The sequence below is a fragment of the Heteronotia binoei genome, chromosome 11 (assembly GCF_032191835.1).
Source record: "Heteronotia binoei isolate CCM8104 ecotype False Entrance Well chromosome 11, APGP_CSIRO_Hbin_v1, whole genome shotgun sequence".
Lineage (NCBI taxonomy): Eukaryota > Metazoa > Chordata > Lepidosauria > Squamata > Gekkonidae > Heteronotia > Heteronotia binoei.
The window spans coordinates 84,103,533-84,125,955 of record NC_083233.1 but is presented as its reverse complement, the minus strand read 5'-3'; the positions used below and the strand labels follow the sequence as shown (position 1 = coordinate 84,125,955).

At 51.8% G+C, this 22,423-nt stretch overlaps 1 protein-coding gene across 1 annotated transcript in view; it reads right to left on the bottom strand.

The window, feature by feature from the left end:
• The window catches only part of MYO18B (myosin XVIIIB), a 156,822-nt gene that overhangs the window by 112,754 nt on the left and 21,645 nt on the right, over positions 1 to 22,423 (bottom strand). The window contains 3 exon segments of the mRNA XM_060249021.1: positions 1,299 to 1,469; positions 13,345 to 13,489; positions 21,417 to 21,480. Of these exon segments, the coding sequence (XP_060105004.1) occupies positions 1,299 to 1,469; positions 13,345 to 13,489; positions 21,417 to 21,480 (380 nt within the window).

Below are 22,423 nucleotides of genomic sequence, written 5' to 3'. Positions count from 1 at the left end.
ACAGAATTCAAATGAAAGGGAAGCACAGGCAGAGAGCAAAAAACCCCAAAGGGCCACGGCAGCCGGAGTCAGACCAGGCTGGATCCTGGCAGGATTGGGGCAGCCTGCTTCGCATGCAGAGTGCCAGGCTGGCGGAAGGGAAGGGGGAGGGGGAGGAGATCCAGCAGCAGAGAGAGGGAGAGGGGCCCACCCCCACCCTGACAGCTCTGACTCTGCATTCTGGGCTAAAGAGTGGGGAGGCAGTCCTGGGGCTAATCCCATGGAACACACCAGCCAATGGGCTACAGGAAGGTGATTCTTTTAGGGCAGTGCCCCCCAACCTTTTGGGCACCAAGGACCAGTTTTGTGAAAGACAATTTTTCCATGACTGTTTCTGCCTCCCTCTCCCATTTAAAGACCCCTGTCAATCAGCTGATGGGTGGAGGTCTATAAATGATGGGCAGGTTAAGGTCACAGCAGACCTGCTGCTGGTCTGGGACATGAGCGGACAAAAGAGGCAGTGAGGTCTCGCTCCGAGCAAGGACGTGCCATGCAAGGCCACACCACCTCTTTAATCCGGGGCTTCTCTGCCTTGATCCGTGGCCCGGTTGCTAGCAGGGTCCAGGGGCCAGTGGTTGGGGACCCCTGTTTTAGGGGCCAGGCCCTGAGAAGATCCCTTGAGGTGCCACTCCGGGGGTCTGAGATCCCTTTTAAGGTCATATAGATATTTTGGGATTTGAACCCAGAGCCAGGCACAGAAGAGCAGGGGGTGGGATGGGGCAACAGCAGGCTGTACGGAGAAGCCTCAGGTTTACCTTGACCTGGAGGCTGTCTGTCCTGCAGCGCTAGGGTTGCCATCCCCCAGGGGGTGGCTGGAGATCTCCTGGGATTACAAGTGATCTCCAGGCTACAGAGATCACTTCCCCTGGGGGAAATGGCTGCTCTGGAAGGAGGGGGACTCTATGGCATCATGCCCTCTCCCCAGACCCCAACCTGGACCCCTGGCCCACTCTAGGCAGAGTTCAGCCCGTCAGCCTCTCTTCCATCGGAGACGTCTGGGCCCTTCCAGGCCTTGGGAGTTTGGAGCCAGAGAACCTGAACAGCACAAGCCAGGATTCCAGCTGGCCTCCCCCCCGCCCCACAAATGGCAAAGCTGCAGCCGGCCGTTGCAGTAGCCGGGGAATGAAAGCAGGCCACTGGCCATGAGCAGAAAGGGGGTGCTGGGGTGGGCTGAGCAGAGATGGGGGGGGGAGACAAATGGTTCACACCAGCTCTGCACACGTGCAAATTCTACCCAAAGAGAGGAGGAAGCGCAATACCCTCAGGCTGATCATCGTGGCCAAGCGATCCCCTAGATCCAGAGGTGACTTGCTCAATAATCCGCTTGAGGTGGTGCTTGAACACGGAGGTCGTGAGCTCCTCGAACTCACACCCCAGCACTTCTGCTGCGTTGTTGGCCCACTCGAACCTCATGAACTGCTTCCTGCCAACTGAAGAGAGAGGAGAAAGAAGCTCTGAAGAAAGAGACGGGGCTGCCCTCGGCCCAGCACACACCAGCCAGCAGCCGCCCCACCCATCCTGAGGACCAGCGCTGGATCTGGGCTCAGCGGACCCACTCGCGGTTTCCAAGGCTGCTAGCAGAAAAGACCCGGGGCCCCTCCTGGGCTCGAGGAGGGGGAGGCACCAGGCAGCTGGTCCTCCTGCCCACCCAACCCCCTTTCTGAAAATACAAGCTGCTTACATTTCAGTCACCATGGGGCTAACTGATACTGGTCACTGGTCGTTGTTAGTACACAGGACATGACATTATGTTGGTTTTGTATCCAATTAGACACTGCAATCGGCCTGGGAAAACTAAATAGGAAGTATGTTGACCTGTAACCTTACTATTATTGGTCACTTAGCAACTTGTTTGTATGTATCGCTTTGATCTTCTATGCAACCTTTATTGCTGAAGTTCCGGTCACAATTGCAGACTATAGGCAAGTCATGTAAGAGTTAGGATGTAGTTAGCAGGTAGAATGCATTTTGCTTTCTTTTATCCCAAGCACCCTTCCCTAATGTTTTCCAGAAAACTATTTTTCTTTATAAAGTTAAGCATATGTCTTGCTCCTTTGTCTGCATATCACCTTTGATTTGGGGAGGGGCAGTGGCTCAATGGTAGAGCATCTGCTTGGTAAGCAGAAGGTCCCAGGTTCAATCCCTGGCATCTCCAACTAAAAAGGGCCCAGGCAAGTAGGCGTGAAAAACCTCCGCTTGAGACCCTGGAGAGCCATGAATGGGGTTATGGCTCAGTGGTAGAGCACCTGCTTGGGAAGCAGAAGGTCCCAGGTTCAATCCCTGGCATCTCCAACTAAAAAGGGCCCAGGCAAGTAGGCGTGAAAAACCTCCGCTTGAGACCCTGGAGAGCCGCTGCCAGTCTGAGGAGACAATACTGACTTTGATGGACTAAGAGTCTGATTCAGTACAAGGCAGCTTCATGAGGAAGGTCTGTGTGGTTCAGTGGTAGAGCACTTGCTTGGTAAGCAAAAAGGTCCCAAGTTCAATCCCCGGCATTTCCAACTAAAAAGGGTCCAGGCAAATAGGCATGAAAAACCTCAGCTTGAGACCCTGGAGAGCCTCTGCCAGTCTGAGTAGACAAGACTGACTGATGAATCCAGGAGGGTCTGATTCAGTAGAAGGCAGCTTCATCTGTTCATATGTTATTCATATGAAAACCCAACATTTTCCCATGCCAAAACAGCACTGTGGAGCAGCAAAAATTGTGGGGTGGGGGGGGAGTGAAAAATGGGAGGGGGGAGAGCTGGGGGGAGGGGTAGGCAGCAGCCCTTCCTCAGCCTGGGGGGGCATTCTGAGTCCCTTTAGCTTCTTCTTTGTTTTGTAAAAGCTACTCCCAGCGGCTGCAGAGAGTTGGGTCGGGGAAGCCAGATCTACCCCTTCGAAAACTTGCAAGTCTAGTTTGGCCCTCAGTTTGCAGTGCAGTTATCAGCTTGGGTGTGTGTGTGTGAGACAATTGAACCTGGGGCCGCAGAACCTGCAGACACCTCTGGAACGCAGGAGGGGGCGGGAAATCGGCTCCCGATGAATGGCTGCACAGGTGAAAGGCAACAGAGCTAATTAGCTGCCACTTGATGGAAGCCATTCATAAAAGAGACAGAGAGCAGAAATAAACTGATTGCTGCAATTAGATTTCATTTCACCTCTGAGCAGCGCCTTCGATTTCACGCTGCAGGAGTCATATTTTTATATGCCAAAATGCAGCAAATCTATCGCTAGCGGTTTTAAAGGGCATCGGCAAAAAATGCCCGGTGCCTCCAGCTCTCCTCATCCTCACTGTTCTCCAAATTGGAGGGGGGGGGGTCTGGCAGGGCCCTTGGGAAAGGAGCAGAAGAAGAGCCCCATGGAATTGACCCCCTGTGCCCCTGACTCCTGCATCTCATTTCACACAGAGGACTAACAAAGCAGAGGGCACAGAGGGCGATGCCTTCCCCTGCTGCTGCCTCTTGGCACTGGGATCCAGAGCATGACTGCCCCTGACTGTGGAGGTTCCCTCTGGTCACTGTGGCCTCTGATAGATCTCTCCCCTGTGAATCTCACTCACTGTGCCTGTAGCCCAAGGCTCAACAATCTCTCTCTACAACTGATGCTGCCACAAAGTCTACCACAAGCCACAGCAAGTTGGGCCTGATAATAAATGGAGATTTGTGCCCTGGCTTGGTTAGCCCAGGCAGGCCCAGTGATCTCATCAGATCTCAGAAGCTAAGCAGAGTTGACCGTGGTTAGTACTTGGATGGGAGATTTCGTTGGAATACCCAATGGAGAGGCAGGGTCAGGCTCTATTCAGTCACCTCCCTGAATATCCTCCAGGTCCCCAGAGGTCAACATGACTTCTGGTGCAAACACACACACACACAAAATTTACAAAATACCAAAATAAATTAAATAAATGGAGATTTGTGGGTTGCTGTGTTGGTACAAAGCAAAATACAAAAATAACAGCCCTGTAATCTCATTCACTAAGATCTGCCAAAAGGACACAAAACCACGCAGAAGCTTCCCAGAGAAGCTAGAGCTCCCGAATGCTTGTACGCTGTTCAATGTCATTGTGGCTCATCTTAATAAAGGACAATATCTGGGTCGGGATTTCGGATTTTGCTTTGAGCCAGCAGAGCCATCTGCAGCCTCTTAAGCGGACAGAGAGAACAAGACGTCTATCGAGTGGCGTAAAGAGAGGTCAGAAGAGACAGTGTTTATGGGGTCCCCCCTACACACACACACACACACTTCATAAAATCGCCCAATTTTGCTTCCCTTGAGACTTTCCTTAAATCATCTTCTAACCTCTGACTCTAGTTTTGTTCACATAAGGAACAGCATGTTTTTCCTTGGCTATTCCCCTTTTATGGTCCCTTCGGTGGTAGCAGATATTTGATCAACTCCCAGTGTTCACGTGTTTAACTGGAGGCTGGTCTTCCTTTCTTCTTCCTGGGAGGCGGAAGGGGCCATCTAGCCTGCCTGGGCTAACCAGCTCCACCCAACACCACTTAACCTTTGCAAACTGACCTGCCTTTTGACACATCATACAGGTCAGAGCAGGGCCTGAAACAACATTGTTCCCCACCCCCACCCCTTTATTAACACCCAGCCTGGTGACTACTATGGGAGAACTCAAAAGCTGTGTCCTTCATGATTTGTTCCCCAAGAACCTTAGTTTCAGCTTCACATTTAAAAAAAAAAGGCTCAGTGTGGGGCAAGCTGCAGAACAAGCCTGCTTACCAAACCCAGAAGCTGCAGAGAGAGACTGTGAACAGGCAGGCAGGCAGAAACCAGTCTCTTTTGGCCCCCTGCCCAAGCTATGGGGGAAGGAGAAAGAGGTGTGGAGGAGTTTTCCCTTGACCCTAGGGCCAGACGGAACAGGAAGGAACCAGCATGCACCTTGGGCTGATCTATACCACAGTGATAGTGGTGTTTTTGGAACACAGTGGGTCCCAATGGCCTACCGCCTCACACATGCATGCACCCAAACCCTTCCTAGAATCATAGAGTTGGAAGGGATCTCTAGGATCATCTAGTCCAACCCCCTGCACAATGCAGGAAACTCACAAACATCTCCCCCTAAATTCACAGGATTTTCATTGCTGTCAGATGGCCATCTAGCCTCTGTTGAAAAACCTCCAAGGAAGGAGAGTCCTCCACCTCCCAAGAAAGCCTGTTCCACTGAGGAATCCCTCTAAAGGTCAGGAAGTTCTTCCTAATGTTGAGCCAGAAACTCTTTTGATTTAATCTCAACCCACTGGTTCTGGTCCTACCTTCCGGGGCCACAGAAAACAATCCCACACCATCCTCTAGATGACAGCCCTTCAAGTACTTGAAGATGGTGATCCTATCACCTCTCAGCCACCTCCTCTCCAGGCTAAACATGCCCAGCTCCTTCAACCTTTCCTCATAGGACTTGGTCTCCAGACCCCTCACCATCTTCGTCACCCTCCTCTGGACCCATTCCAGCTTGTCTATTTCCTTCTTAAAAGGTAGTGCCCAAAACTGAACACAAGACTCCAGGGGAGGTCCAGAGCAGAGTAAAAGGATACCATCACATCATGTGACACCTACAGCACACACACACACACCCCTGTTCCCCACAGGGCCCCTCCTCATTCAGCCCCCAGCTGGAAGGAAGTCTCATCTGTGTCCTCTTCTTCAGACTCGCTAAATCTGCCCTTGTGACTCTTAGTTTTACAAATCTTTGGATGCTTTGAGCTAATCTCGTGCTCAGTCTCTCCTTGGGAAGGTCTTGAGCACATTCGTGTGCGTCTTCCTCTCCCTTGCCGCTCTCCGTCATCCGTTCCCATCTGGCGTTTGCTCTTTTCAATCAACTGCAAGAACTCACATTTCCTGCTCTCTGCTTGGAGCAAAATATGAATGAGATCTCTTCTCTGCACCGCTTTTTTAATTTTCTCCAGAAAACAAATTATTTTACTTATTGTTAATAGGACAAATCTAAATCTATGCCTGGAGCTGCTGGCATTATGAGATTGCAGGCTTGTCTGAATGCTCTCCGTCTGGCTGCCTCTCCTGAAAGTCAAGGAGCTACAGGGTGAAGGAAACCCACTCCCCTGACCACCTCTGGCTGATTGCTTGTCCTAAATCCAGGTGGGCAGCCAGCCGTGTTGGTCTGAAGCAGCAGAACAAAGTTCAATCCGCGGGGCTCCTTTGAGACCAACAGAGTTTTATTCAGGGTGCCAACTTCCATGTGCAGCCACACTTCTTCAGATACGGGATATCTGTCCATCAGTCCCTCTCAATGTTGACTATGCTCTTCCCTGGAATAAACTCAAACAAATGGTTACCATATAAACTAAGGTTGTTAATCCTGTTTGGTCCTTGAGAGAGCAATCCTAAACAGGTCTACTCTGAATTCTACTAAAGTCTATTCAATGGGGCTTACTCCCAGGAAAGTGCTCTTAGGATTGCACTGTGAAACTGTTGCACATCTATTACGCTTGGGACTCTTTAGCTTAGAGAAAGGTCGACTGCGGGGTGACATGATAGAGGTTTACAAGATAATGCATGGGATGGAGAAAGTAGAGAAAGAAGTACTTTTCTCCCTTTCTCACAATACAAGAACTCGTGGGCATTCGATGAAATTGCTGAGCAGACAGGTTAAAACGGATAAAAGGAAATACTTCTTCACCCAAAGGGTGATTAACATGTGGAATTCACTGCCAAAGGAGGTGGTGGCGGCCACAAGTATAGCCACCTTCAAGAAGGGTTTAGATAAAAATATGGAGCACAGGTCCATCAGTGGCTATTAGCCACAGTGTATGTGTGTATATAAAATTTTTTGCCACTGTGTGACACAGAGTGTTGGACTTGATGGGCCGTTGGCCTGATCCAACATGGCTTCTCTTATGGTCTTATGTTCTGCTCACTCTCTACTTATATGTATGGACTGGTAACTTCCATTTCATTATATCAGAGGAGGAGGAAGAAGAAAATATTGGATTTATATCCTGCCTAATACTCTGAATCTCAGAGTGGCTCGCAATCTCCTTTACCTTCCTCCCCCACAACACACACCCTGTAAGGTAGGTGGGACTGAGAGAGCTCTGACAGAAGCTGCCCTTTCAAGGGCAGCTCCTGCTATAGTTCTGGCTGACCCCAGGCCATTCCAGCAGGTACAAGTGGAGGAGTGGGGAATCAAGCCCTGTTCTCCCAGATAAGAGAGCTCTGGCTGACCCGAGGCCATTCTAGCAGCTGCAAGTGGAGGAGTGAGGAATCAAACCTGGTTCTCCCAGATAAGAGAGCTCTGGCTGACCCAAGGCCATGCCAGCAGGTACAAGTGGAGGAGTGGGGAATCAAGCCCTGTTCTCCCAGATAAGAGAGCTCTGGCTGACCCGAGGCCATTCTAGCAGCTGCAAGTGGAGGAGTGAGGAATCAAACCTGGTTCTCCCAGATAAGAGAGCTCTGGCTGACCCAAGACCATTCCAGCAGGTGCAAGTGGAGGAGTGAGGAATCAAGCCCTGTTCTCCCAGATAAGAGAGCTATGGCTGACAGGAGGCCATTCCAGCAGCTGCAAGTGGAGGGGCGGGGAATCAAACCCGGTTCTCCCAGATAAGAGAGCTCTGGCTGACCCAAGGCCATTCCAGCAGGTGCAAGTGGAGGAGTGGGGAATCAAACCCGGTTCTCCCAGATAAGAGAGCTCTGGCTGACCCGAGGCCATTCCAGCAGGTGCAAGTGGAGGAGTGAGGAATCAAACCTGGTTCTCCCAGATAAGAGAGCTCTGGCTGACCCAAGACCATTCCAGCAGGTGCAAGTGGAGGAGTGGGGAATCAAGCCCTGTTCTCCCAGATAAGAGAGCTATGGCTGACAGGAGGCCATTCCAGCAGCTGCAAGTGGAGGGGCGGGGAATCAAACCCGGTTCTCCCAGATAAGAGAGCTCTGGCTGACCCAAGGCCATTCCAGCAGGTGCAAGTGGAGGAGTGGGGAATCATACCCAGTTCTCCCAGATAAAAGAGCTTTGGCTGACTCAAAGCCATTCCAGCAGGTGCATGTGGAGGAGTGGGGAATCAAACCCGGTTCTCCCAGATAAGAGAGCTCTGGCTGACCCAAGGCCATTCCAGCAGCTGCAAGTGGAGGAGTGGGGAATCAAGCCCTGTTCTCCCAGATAAGAGTCTGAGCACTTCACACACGCACAAGCTCATAGCTTGAATAAAACTGTTGGTCTTAAAGGTGCCCAGCTGGACTCAGCCTCCGTTCTGTTTGCCCAAAAGGCCCGTCATCAAAGGCATCAGGGCCCTGAATCGATGGGACCCTGACAAGCAGCATGAGGAGGCGGCAGAGCCAGGAAAACACTAATAGAAATCTAAGGGGGGGGGGAGGAGAAGCCAAGTCAGCAGACCTGACCCCTCAAGCCCCATTCCTCGCCTTCTAGGCAGTCAACCCCAGTCGTCCAGGAAGAGGGAGCACTCCCAGGTGGGCCTCCTTTCCTGGGGCTCAAACCAAGCCCTGCCTGTGTGCTCAGTGCCTTCCAGCGAGTACAGAAGGGAAAGGGAGTTAGGCAGCCTGGGATGCCCGGGAGCCTGGCTTCCTGCCCTCGGCTGAAATCTTTGGGGACTGGTCTTGGAGGCTACCCAGGGAGGCAGGAGGTCTCCCTTGAGCTGCAGAAATGCTCTGAAAGGGGGCAGAATCCAGCCTTCTCTCTCATCTCTCCCAGCCTCTTTGGGACCAGCAGCTAGGAAAACGAGGCCTGTGTTGGCTCAGGGTCGAGCCCAGTTTTGAAACAGCAGCCCCTGCTCTTCACCATTCGTTCTGAGAAAGGTCACTGCACCTCTGAGGCCGGCGAGAAAAGCAGTTTCAGGGCATCTCTGACTGAGCGGGAGGGAGGGAGGCGGCAGCAGCAGTGCTGCTCTCAGGAAATTGGGTAATTAAGGCCTGCTGGATGCTGCCAGGTGCCCTAATTGCAGTGCTGACTGACACCCCAATTACTGTGCTCTGCTAGATGCCATCGCCAACCTTTGGGAAACCTTGCACTTAAGGACGGCAATCTCTCCTGCACAGATTGCAAGAGCTCCTTTGCGTAAAACACGGAGTATGCCTCAGGGCCTTAGAGAAGACGCCCTTTCCAGACCCCTTGGCTGCTCCCAAGTGCCTGCCCTGCAGTGCTGCACTTCTGTCTCTTGGCCTCCCTTTCCTGCCCCTCCCACTGTCAAACAATGATTGTGAACTCCTTGGGGCAGAGCTCTGTCTGCCTCGCTCGCTAAGGGTCAGACTAGACAGGAGGCTGGAAGATTGGGGGGGGGGGGAGGAAGCAACAGGACACCTGTGTGACAGAATGTGGCTGCTCTGGCCTGCAGACCCTATTCTGCCCTGCCCTCCTAGGGGTTCCCAGCTCCTGCCACCATCACCTAATGGCAGTTGGGATTTCCCACTGGGAGGATCAGCTTCTGACTCCCAGGTTCTCATCCAAGTTCAGAGGCCTGGCTTCAGTGACTCCTGTTGCCCAGCCAGCACCTGGTCACTGCGGGAACCGTTTACTGCCTGGAGCACCCTTGGAGGAAGAGCCCCTTGCCAACTGCTTGCCTTCCCCATGGGTCTCCTCTTCAGATGCCTCTGTATTCTTGGTGTTTGCAGAGGGGGAGGGGCACAGTGGGAGGGCTTCTAGTGCCCTGGCCCCACGGATGGACCTCCTGATGGCAACTGGGGTTTTTTTGGCCACTGTGTGACACAGAGTGTTGGACTGGATGGGCCAGTGGCTTGATCCAACAGGGCTTCTCTTATGTCTGGGGCAGTGATGCTCTGTATTTTGGGTGCTTGGGAGGGGAGGGGCACAGTGGGAGGGCTTCTAGTGTCCTGGCCCCACTGGTAGACCTCCTGATAGCACCTGGGATTTTTGGCTACTGTGTGACACAGAGTGTTGGACTGGATGAGCTATTGGCCTGATCCAACATGGCTTCTCTTATGTTCTTATGTTTGAGATGGTGGAGGTCTATGTGGTACAGAGAACCACACCCATCATCAAAACTGCGGTGCCTTGACCAGTTCTGCAGGGCTTGCAAGACCACCCTTTTCAGGATGGCCTTTGCTGGCTGAGAGACCGCTGTTGGGTGACTTTCGCTGTTATCATTTATAAATGGAATTAGCACCTGGAAACCTGTATAATACTTGGTTAACTGGAATGTTTTAAAGTTAATGTGATTTTAAACTCTGTATAATTTTATGAAATGTTGCTAGCCGCCTTGAGCCCACCTCGGCGGGGAGGGCAGGATATAAATAAAATGTTGTTATTATTATTATTATTATTATTATTATTATTATTATTATTATTATTATTATTATTATTATTATTATTATTATTATTTATTATTAAAAAGAAAATGTTCACAAGCACATTTTTAACAGAGCACCAGACTGAGCAAGGAACACAAAAGATATTGGTAAAAACACAAAACCTTGGCCCCTTCCTCTATACAAGCCCTATTAGTTGTTAAAATATATGGCAGGCTTTTTTGTTTAGATGTTCTAGTTCGCTACAGAGTTTTCTATTACCTTAAAGCTTACTCCTACTCTCCCGGGAGAACACATCGTCAACAGCCACATGCTTGCAGCCAAGCGCTCTCATGCACGCAGCATCCCAAAGAAAGAGAGCCCCCCCACCCCCCGCTGAAGGAAGGTGTTTTTATCATCTCTGTTGTCCCCTCCCACTTGACCCAGTCAGGCCAGGTCAGAGAAGTGGTTCCTCCAGTTCCTTCTTTCCTGGAGATCATCCCTGGAGCTGTTCTGGCCTACAGTCCTCCAAACTCTGTTTCCTGCCTGGAGAAGGGAGATGTTTGACCATCCCACTGTCTAAACCTACTAGCTTTTGTACGAAGATGGGCTGAGATAAGACTGGAAACATCCCCCCTTCCTGCCTGTTCTCTGTCTGGGGTGTGTCGGGGGTGTGGGGGGGAAACCTGTTAAAATGCAAAGTGGAGGCTTTGCTGCTTGCCAACCTCCCAGGAGAAAATGCATTTCTTCACAGCCTGCACTGGGCAAACACACACATTCTCCAATAGAGAGCATGTTCCATTTTTAAAAACAATTAATAATTTATTAATGAGAGAAATTACCATAAGCTATGCCAAGACACACTGTGGAGACATTATCAAATGCCCCCCCTCCCAGCCGACTCTGCAGCACTTCGTATCCCAGGCCTTTGAAACCAAAGTGCATAAATCATGGGCAGCTGTCGTTCGAAGAAGTTACAGAACGTCTTTAAAATAATTCATGAGGGACATCAGAGTCTGTCTCTCTGCACGTTTTAATAAAGCCTTCAGAAACACGATCTCCACGGAATATTCTCTTGGCTGGAGCTCAGACACAGAACCACAAGAACAAAACCGAAACAAAGCCGGAGTCCAGGGGCACCTTTAAGGCTGACAAAGGTTTTATTCATGTGCAGGCACACTTCTCTATCTGAAGAAGTATCTCAGGAAGTGAGCAGCACAGGGAAACTTACACCCAGAAGAATAAAAACTTGGTGAGTCTTCAAGGTGCCTGACTGGACTCAAACTTTGTTCAGCTGCTTCGGGCCAACGCAACCACCCATCGGCATCTAGAACCAAAAGAGCTGCTGTGAGCCCCCTGGGGAAACTCTGAGGAGGAACACAGCATTGCCGGGGTGAGCTGGCTCTTCCCTGTCAGCTCTATTCCCGAGAATGCTCTCTTCTCTCCATGCCCTGGACCAGCAAGTTCAAAATACAGGGGTGTTACGTATGAGGACTTAATTGAAGACTATGGGTGTTCCTGCCTGGCTCATTGGAGCCATACAGACTGAGCTTGGGGACTTGGGAACAATGAGCAGCAGGAGCCAAATCTCTGCTGCCCTAACCAATCACAAGCCCCCGCCGGTTTGAATGATCCAATCTTGTGCTTGCACAGGAACCCGGAGATGTATATAAGTTTGGCCCCATTGGCCCAGTTATCAGACTTCACTGTGCCGCCATCTACAATGCTGTACCAAATAAAGAGCTGTTATTCACTTCCACCTCTTCAGTACCTAAGAATCCACTAAATTATAAGGGGGATGCTTCCCCCTGGTGGGACAGGGCTTTGGGGGGACGTTGACAGCCTTGGCAGACGGCTGCCTCTCCTGGCCTTCAGAGCAAGGCTGCAGGTGGTGATCCAGGAAGAGACCCTCAGAAGTCCCACTTGTCCAGCTGGTGCATTTGTGTGAGAGACTGTGGGGCCTTTCTCTTCAGCCTGACCCAGTGTAGAGACCTGGAACTCTCTAAGCCCCAATCTTTGTGGCTGATGCTCCTTAGCTCAGACCAAGAACCACACTCTTCTGGGTTCTTCTGTCCTCCGACTGCACGAGGGTTCCTCTGATTTCCTGACAGTTCCACTCTCTCTTCTGGCCACCAGGTTTCATGGGGCTTCCAGCACCCCCAACAAGAGCCTGGCCAAACCAGCCACAGACAAGAGAGACCCTTCTCCATACCTGAAGAGGTTGCCTTGGAGAGGGGGGCCATGCCAAAAGGGGCCATGTCAAAAGGCTCCTCTTCACCTTGGAGGAGGGCGGGTCTGGTGGGACCTGTTTGGGCTGGCCAAACAGCTGCCTCAACTAGCAAAACTTGAATGCTCCCCCCAATACCCTTGCCAGATGAACCCTGCACTGAAGTATTCCTTGCTCCTAACAGAGGGCTTCTAGTGTCCTGGCCCCACTGGTGGACCTCCTGATGGCACCTGGCTTCTTTGGCCAGTTGTGACACAGTGTTCAGCTGGATGGGCCATTGGCCTGATCCAACATGGCTTCTCCTATGTTCTGTCTGGGGCAAGTGATGCTCTGTATTCTTGGTGCTGGGGGGGTGCACAGTGGGAGGGCTTCTAGTGTCCTGGCCCCACTGGTGGACCTCCTGATGGCACCTGGGTGTTTGGCCACTGTGTGACAGAGTGTGGGACTGGATGGGCCATTGGCCTCGTCCAACATGGCTTCTCTTATGTTCTTCTGTCTGGGGCAGTGATGCTCTGTCTTCTTGGTGCTGGGGGGGGGGGGGGGTTGCAAGAGTGGGAGGACTTCTAGTGTCCTGGCCCCATTGGTGGACCTCCTGATGGCACCTGGGTGTTTTGGCCCATGTGTGACAAAGAGTGTTGGACTGGAGGAGCTATTGGCTTGATCCAACAGGGCTTCTCTGATGTCTTATGAGCAGGCCAAGAGGGAACAGAGTCCCAGCTAATGAGCCAGGCAGATGGTATTGGCCAGATGGTTTACTTTCCAGAACATGTGGATGCAGCAGCAGCTGCAGTAGGAAGAGCAGAGGGGCACAGGCAGTTTCTCTTGGTACCAGCCCTTTGCTGTGCCCCACAAAATGCTTGCCTTGTCCACCCTACCTTTGCAGGCTCCCGCAACGCCTAGGTGGTAAATGGCAGCCAAGACTCGCCAAATGGCTTTCTGCTCCTCCGCCATGATTCCCAGGGTCTCCATGGCAGCTTGGAGCTGAGAAAACGCAGCCGATGCCTTCTGTTTCTCTTCACCCTGCAAGGAGAAGAAGCAGCAGCAGAGGGAAGAAGAGCGGGTGGTCAGGTTTTTGGCAGAGAATGAATGAAGGAGAATTCAGAAGACCGTGAGCCCAAAGCAAGGCGAGAGACTGGGGTGCTTTTGGAAAGCCATCCTGTGAAAGCATCCAGCAAAGACTGGAAGATGCTGTGCAGCAGAACTGAGCCATAGAATCACAGAATTATATGTTGAGCCAGAAACTCTTTTGATTTAATTTCAACCCCTTGGTTCTGGTCCTGCCTTCTGGGGCCACAGAAAACAATTCCACCCCATCCTCTAGATGACAGCCCTTCAAGTACTTGAAGATGGTGATCCTATCACCTCTCAGCCACCTCCTCTCCAGGCTAAACATGCCCAGCTCCTTCAACCTTTCCTCATAGGACTTGGTCTCCAGACCCCTCACCATCTTCGTCGCCCTCCTCTGGACCCCTTCCAGCTTGTCTATATCCTTCTTAAAATATGGTGCCCAAAACTGAACACAAGACTCCAGATGAGGTCTTACCAGAGCAGAGCAAAGCGATACCATCACATCACGTGATCTGGACACTATACTTCTGTGGATACAGCCCAAAATCATGTTTGCCTTTTTAGCCATCACATCACAGCACTGACTCATGTTCAACCTAGGGATATGCATTCGGTTCGGCCGAACCAAATATACAGCCGAATCAACACTGATTCGGCTGTATTCGGAATTGGCCGCAGCCGAATGCCAATGCCATTTATTATGCGGCAGCCGAATACGGCTCGCCGTATACTTCCGAATAGCTATTCGGAAGTATGCGGCTGTCAAAGCTGTCAAAGAAAAAGGCGGGAATGGCTTCTCTGCAGCCTCAAAGGAGCTGCTTTCCCGCCTTTAGTGGCCTCTTCCCGCCTCTCCCAGCCTCCCTGGGATCCGGGAGGGGGGGAGGGGGAGGAGGAGCCCCAGCAGCCAATCCAAAGCATGCATTTGCAAAATACATTGCAAATGCATGCTTTGCAGGGCTGTTGTGTAGCTGATGGCCCAGCCATCAGCTACATTGTTGTTATTTTTGATCTTTTGCTTACTTGGGTATCCAAGTAAGCACTGTTGTCTGGCCAATCAGAGAGCAGTGCTATTTTTTTAAATTGCTCTCTGTAGGGCCAGAGAACCTTTTTAAGGAGTCTTCCTGCTGGACTCCTCCATTGCTGTGTTGGTGTATGTGGGTTGGTGTGAGAGAGATTGTGCTGCTGCTGGTGGCTGGCCCTTGGCTTCAGCTCCTGCCTGCTGCTCTCTCACTGCCTTACCAGATCTCCCTGGACTCAGAGAAGACAAGGTAAGACAGTTTTGGGGTTCTTGTTTTAGTTTTTGTTGGTAAAAGGACTAGAGTCCCTTTACTTGTCCAGATTTGGGTGGGTGAGTACTGGGTGGGTAGGGTAGCCTATTTGGGGTTGGGGTTAGGTTCTGTTGGGGGTGGGGGCCTGGGGTGGGGGGGTTTTTGCTAATTTGCCCATATCTTAATTTAGTGAGAGGACTTTTTAAAGTGCAGTGTCCTTTTACTTCTCCTGATTTGGGTGGCTTGGATTTCTTGGGGTTAGGGTGAAGGGTTTTTTTTGGGGGGGGGAGTTCCTGTATTATTAAAAGTTGATTTTTTTACTGTTTCATTGTTTGATTTGTTGCTGCTGTGTTGTGTTGCTGCTGTGTTACTTTTATCTTCAGGTTATTGGGGGGGGTGCTGTTTGGCCTAATTTTCATTGTTTAAAAGGCCACTTTTGTCCCCCTTTTCCTTCTGGTTTTAGGGGTGGGGGTGTTGTTGTTGACTGATTTGGCCTGAGTTTTCTTATTGGTAAAAGGCCACTTTTAAAAAACTTGAGTTGCTTTGCTTGGCCTTTTTTTCCTGTTGTCACTTTTCTTGGTTTGGGGGTGGGGGGGTGTTGTTGACTGATTTTGCTTAATTTTTCTTATTGGTGAAAGGCCACTTTTTAAAATCTTGAGTTGCTTTGCTTGGCCTTTTTTGGGGGCTCTCCCTCAAACCCCCTACCCCCCAGTAGCCTCTAATTATGCCCTATGTTGCCATTGATTTCAATGGCCCATAGGGTATAATGATGGAATAGGGCACCCTCTTTGGGTGCCCCTGGAATGGGATCCCCTGGCCCAATGTTTTTGGGACTTGGTGGGGTTGGAGGGGAGAGTCCCCTGCAGGTCCCCTGCAAATTTGGGGGCTCTCCCTCAAACCCCCTGCCCCCCAGTAGCCTCTAATTATGCCCTATGTTGCCATTGATTTCAATGGCCCATAGGGTATAATGATGGAATAGGGGCACCCTCTTTGGGTGCCCCTGGAATTGGATCCCCTGGCCCAATCTTTTTGGGACTTGGGGGTGTTGGAGGGGAGAGTCCGCTGCAGGTCCCCTGCAAATCTGGGGGCTCTCCCTCAAACCCCCCCCCTCCAGGCGGCTTCAAATATACCCTATTTGCCATTGATTTCAATGGCCCATAGGGTATAATAGGGCCGTATATTCGGAAACAGCCGCGCATTACCGTATATGCGGCTATTCCGAATACGGTATTCAGTAGTACACGGGGAATCCGAATTTTTTTTCCCCGTGTACTTCCGAATCCGTGTAATTCCGAATATTTTTTTTTTTGCACATCCCTAGTTCAACCCCTGCCACCTGCTGCCTCCTGCTGAGTCAGCCTCCTTTCGGTCTGCTCAGGTCAAGCTTACCTCCTCGGACTGGCAGCAGCTCTCCAGGGTCTTGGCAGAGAAAGGTCTTCCGCATCGCCTCCTACCTGGTCCTCATTTGACTGCTGCAAGAGGCGGAACCTGAACCTTCCTGCATGCCAGCCAGACTCACCCTGCAGGGACCACTGTTTGACTAGCAAACAGAACAGCTGTGAGTGACTCTCCAGGGCAGGAGGAATTGCTTAACCCTGGCAAGCTGGTTGGACAGGACAAACCCTGATCACCTCCCCCCACAACACAAGAGACTGAAGCCACTGGAGTGAGGAGGCAGGCTTAGCCCCTGAAGAGCGAGAGGGAGTGTGGAGTAGTTGTTAGATCAGGGGTGTCAAACATGCAGTTCAGGGGCCGAATCAGGCCCCCAGAGGGCTCCTATCAGACCCCAGGGCAACTGGCTGTCATCTGCTTCCTTCTCCTTCTCTCTTGCTTCCTTCCGCATAACAGCTTGCTTTGAAAGGCTTGCTTATTTGCACAGGAGCTACAGAGCAAAACCTCTATATTCTCCATTGGCTGAGGCTCCTCCCTTGGGGAGGAAGGGGGGGGAAGGAGAGCTTGCTTTGCCAGGCTCTCTCAATTGCACAGCAGAGATACTGAGGCTCCCCCCCCAGACCTCTGGGGAAGGAAGGAAAGAGCCAGAACTTCCTTTGCCCAGTTTCCTGGGTCCCATGGGAGAAATATAAAGAAAGCATCTTTAAAACAAATGAGTGCTAACGTTTTAAGCTTTTAAAAATATATATATTTGTGTTTGTCTGTGTCCTTTATCGGTTTATATCTCTGCTACCTAATCTTAAATAGGTACACATGGCCCGGCCCAACCCGACATGGCCCAGCCCACCAAGGTCTCAGTTATGTCAGACTCGGCCCTCGTAACAAATGAGTTCGACCCCTCTGGGCTAGAGTGCTGGTCTGCAGCATGGGAGAAGCGAGTTCAGATCCCCCCATCTCCACACTGTTCACTGGGTCAGCCACACTTTCAGAGAATCGGTGCAAGGATAAAGATGGAGGCGAGGATGGAGTGATGTGGCTCTCCCAGAGCAGAAGGCCTAAGAACACAAGGAGGCTAGGAAAGTCCTGGGACTTTGGGGGTGGAGCCTGGGGGAACCTCAGAGACCACCCTCCGAAGCAGAAGCAGCCATGTTCTCCAGGGCCGACTGACCTCTCTGGGAGACTGAGAGGCTCCACCTGGAGGCTCCCCCAACAGTATTTTGTGATTGTCCCCAGTGATTGTGCTTGAATTCTGTCTCCAGCTGAGCCGGTTCTCTCAAGGCCCCAAAGAAAAACCTCACCCCTCTCAGGGCTCTCTCAGCATTTCTGCAAAAGTCGTGGCAAGCAAACAGGACCACGGAGGCACAGCTGGTCAGTTCCTGCAAAGGTCAGCAGAAACCAGAGTCCTCTGGAAATTGCTAAGTGGACAGCTTCAGCGTGGGGTCAGGTGCAGTCAGCAGCTGGCTGGAAGGAGGAAAGGCTGCCAAGGAGCTTCCCACAGGAGAGGCCCCCGACCACCGACCACCCTACTCCCCCGAGAAGCTCTGGCTGAGTCAGTGGGCAAGGCTGACAGAAAGCCACCTCAGCCTGCACCCACACCGGCACAACCAAGGCCTCTTGTGGCGCTCTCTCTCCCCTGCTAACAATGTGGTGTTCATGTGAACAAAGCAAGGGGGCTCCTCGAAAGCAAAGGGAAGCCTCATTTATGAAGAAGACGAAACTGGATTTCAGATTTCTGCTGTCTGCAAGAACAGCACTTTGATGGCACTATGCACAAATAGCAACATGTCCGTACCCCAAATTCATGGCACACATTTTGAATGGGGAGGGGTCTACTCGGTGTTTACAAAGGGCAGGAGAAAACCGCCACTGGAATTCCCAGGAATTGAAGAAGCCATTCCCACATTCACATGCAACTGGAATCACACGTTAAGTGCAGGGATGGGGACAGACACACCTGCTTCTCTGCGGCCCAGCTCTGGGGCTGCTTCACACATTATAACGTCCATGTAGTGGAGAGAAGGTTGCCAGCAGGACACCAGACCAGACACCAGGAGTTCCATGCTGGGACCTTAATTCCCAGAACTGGGAGATTGGATCAGATCAGATAGCTCTGTATGTGTGTGTGTGTGTGTATGAGAGGGAGAGAGGAGGAAAGAGAGAGAGAGAGACTTGTTCCTTCCCCCTGTGTCATCTTCTGAACCTGAAACAGCCCTGGGAAACTGCTGTTTGTCCCACTGGGGAAAATTAACGTTGCACACATTATCACTTTCCTCTGTGGGCACATAGCAGCTTCTCAGGTTGTTTCAGCTCCAGAAAACGGCACCAGGGAGGCTAGGAATTAAGATCCCAGCAGGGAACTCCCAGAACCTTCCGGAGGCTTCCAAACCCCAGGTGGGGCTTCTGGATATGGAATTGCCTCTTACAGTCAGTTTCCCTGGAAAAAAGGGCTGCTTTGGAAGGTGGATTTGATGGCATGGCACCTGCTGCAGTCCCTTCCCTCCCCCAGTCTGGTGTGGTGGTGAAGTGCGTGAAATCTGGTTCTCCCAGATGATTCCCCGCTCCTCCACTTGCAGCTGCTGGAATGGCCTTGGGTCAGCCAGAGCTCTCTTATCTGGGAGAACCGGGTTTGATTCCCCACTCCTCCACTTGCAGCTGCTGGAAGGGCCTTGGGTCAGCCAGAGCTCTCTTATCTGGGAGAACTGGGTTTGATTCCCCACTCCTCCACTTGCAGCTGCTGGAAGGGCCTTGGGTCAGCCAGAGCTCTCTTATCTGGGAGAACCGGGTTTGATTCCCCACTCCTCCACTTGCAGCTGCTGGAAGGGCCTTGGGTCAGCCAGAGCTCTCTTATCTGGGAGAACTGGGTTTGATTCCCCACTCCTCCACTTGCAGCTGCTGGAACGGCCTTGGGTCAGCCAGAGCTCTCTTATCTGGGAGAACCGGGTTTGATTCCCCGCTCCTCCACCTGCAGCTGCTGGAATGGCCTTGGGTCAGCCAGAGCTCTCTTATCTGGGAGAACCGGGTTTGATTCCCCGCTCCTCCACCTGCAGCTGCTGGAATGGCCTTGGGTCAGCCAGAGCTCTTTTATCTGGAAGAACCGGGTTTGATTCCCCACTCCTCCACTTGCAGCTGCTGGAATGGCCTTGGGTCAGCCAGAGCTCTCTTATCTGGGAGAACCGGGTTTGATTCCCCACTCCTCCACTTGCAGCTGCTGGAATGGCCTTGGGTCAGCCAGAGCTCTGGCAGAGGTTGTCCTTGAAAGGGCAATTTCTGTGAGAGCTCTCTCAGCCCCACCCACCTCACAAAGTGTCTGTTGTGGGGGAGGAAGATAAAGGAGATGGTGAGTTGCTCTGAGACACTTAGTTCCATCCAGGAGGATGCAAAAAAAAAAAAAATGGACATAAGTCTGCCATTAGAAACCACAACATTCCATTGCTGACCTAAGAGCAGCAGTGCTCTACAAGGGATTTCAAAGGGAGATTAGGAAGAGAGGCGGCTGAACTGCAACTGATAAGGAAACTCCAGCCAGGGCCCCCTTCTGGACTGAACGGAGAGCTACTTTTCCTGTCTCATTACTGATGTGTGCTATTATCATTTGCCATCTGAAATCACTCCACTCTCCAAGATAGAAGGACCAATCCAGGTGCTCTAATTCCTAATCAGAGTCTTTTTGAAAGAAAATAAAATCCAGATAGGAACAGAGAAATCTTTTTTTAAAAAACAAACAAAAAACCCCAACTTTCCAGAATCAGCCAAAATTTACATTGTGCTTGTCGGAAGAATCCTTCCATTCATCCAGCCACCCTCCCTTCCTCCCCCCAAAGAAGTTTTCTCTCTCTCTCTTTCCTCCTCCTCCCTTCCTCCCCCAAAGAGGAGCAGCCCCAGAGAAGGACGCAGAAGCTCTCTGTGTGTGCACAAGAGAGAGGGGGGGGGGAGAGAAAGGCCTGTCTTTGTAGCTCTCCTGCATGAAGCAGCTACGGAGCTCTTTGTGTGCCTCTGTGAGAGGGGGGGAGAGAGGGAGGGAGGCAAGAGGCAGGAAGCAAAGAGTTAGGGAACTAGGGGGGAAAGAAAGCTACAGTGTGGTTGCAGTGGCAGCCCTGGAAAAGGTAGAAGAAGGAAGTTGCTGGGGGGGGGGGCAGACTTGAACCCTCTACGGGCCACATCCATTTCACGGGCCAGATGTTTGACACCCCTGTCTGAAGCAGAGCACAGCAACAATAGCAATCCCTTCTTCTTGAACCCTCCCCCAAAACAACTCCATTCCTTCACCCAGGCCAGTATTGCAGAGTGCCCTGGTTAACCACATGCTAAAGCCTAGTGCAGGACTTGTGGAAAACTAGAAGGGAAATGACTAATCCAGCACTGGCACAACTCCGTGCAGAGAAGGGCCCTCTCTATTAATCCTCCTTCCGTCTAAACCTGCTCGGCCGCCCAATGCCATGCTTCAGAGCACCTGGCCTGATTGATGCAGCGACTGCACGCACACACCACAGTGCTTCCAAGGAGCCTTCAAAGGCCGCCCTCTGGAGACTGCCCAAAGCCTTCACTGCCCTGCCTTTGAAGCGATGCACTTGCGGCTCAGGGCTGAGCTTGCCAGGAAGATGACTTGCCCCTTTCTCCACACTTCTGGCCTGGATCCCTCCTCTCCTCCCTGCCAGGCCACAAGGAGGGAAGGGAGCAGCAGCCGGGAGGGAGAGCTGTTCCAAGGACAAGGTCACTTTGGAGCCGGCCAGCACCTCCCAGCAGACGCACCACAAAGCGGCCATCTGGCATCCCTTGGCAACAAACACACTTGGCGGCCAGTTCAAGCTCCTTGCCTGCAGACACGACCCCTGAAAGGGCTTCCCTGCTGCCAGAGCCTCTTCCAAACCGCAGACAAAGGAAGCGTAACAGGCTTCTTCTGCCCAAGGGTGCCAGGAAGGAACCTCACGCCACACCCCTCCCCCAGACACCCACAAGGGCCCAGCTGGCGGAAGCCCTGTTCCCACCACTTCTTCCAACCCTTGCCTACCAAATGAGCATCCTGCACACTGCTCTTTGTCACTCTTGCATTTTCCTTCATTTTGGTAGCTGCAGCCCACCCCAGGCCTGGACCCACCCTGCCCCTTCAATGCAGCCTGCATTCCTGGCACACCTCTGCATGCCCATAAAACCACTCCTGCCTGTGCGCCTTGCACTGATGCGCCAACACACACACACACGGGCTTTTGTGAGTTTCCTACCTTCAAGCACGGGTGAATGCCAAAAGCGTTGCTCTCCACCATGTGATGTAGATGCAGGGCTGTCCTAGAGGCAAAGATGGAAAAGCACAACATTCGGCCACCGCCAGATCCCAAAAGAGGATCCCTCCCCTTTGGCCAGGAAGAGCAGATCCCAAGAAGAGGAACTCCAGCAAGGGGTGGAGCTGAAGGTCCCACTGGTGGGGAAACAGAAACTCCAGCTGGAGCAGCTTTCGAGGGTGGCCCTGAGGACCTGAAGGAGAACAGCCCAGTTCAAGTTCTGGAGCCCTCTCATGAGTGGTCAACAAGATTTGGGGGGAGGAGCTTCTGAGAGTCAACGTTCCCTTCAACAGGTACCCCCAAAACCCTGCTGGTCTCTAAGATGCTGTGGGGCTCCAATTCAGACTGGGGGGGGGGGGAAGCACCCCTCCTCCACTGGAGTGGGTGACCTGGGAGAAGGCTGGCTGTTCCATTCACCTCCTTGGGGCTCATCTCCTAGCAGACCTATGGCCAGATAGTTCTTTTTAAAACCTGTTTATCTCGAGAGTGTCAGAGGTCTGCAGGAGAACAGCCCAGAGCACCCAAGGGATCAGCAAGATTTCCAGGGGTAGAAACTTGTGAGAGTCAAAGCTTCCTTGGTGTCTGGCAAAAGGGGTCTTGACTCCCAACATCTCAAAAGCCCAAATTCTTGTTGGTCTCAAGAGTGCTCCTGGACTCGAACTGAGCTCTTTCAAAATCCTGTGGCAAAGAAGAGCTGTGTGTTGCCAAGTCCAGAGAACAGAAAAGGGACTCAGGTATCAAAGACTCGGGTCCTTCTGCCACAGAACCTGCAGGTGGGCCTCAGTTCTGCCCATGTGTAGCCCAGCAACAGGACTGTACAAAGTCATTCCCTAAGGACATCTGAAGAAAGGGCTCTGACTCATGAAAGCTCTGGCTGAAATAAAGGCTGTTAGTCTTTAAGGTGCCTTTAAGGCTCCTGTTTTATTTCTTCTGGGCTCCTGTTTTATTGC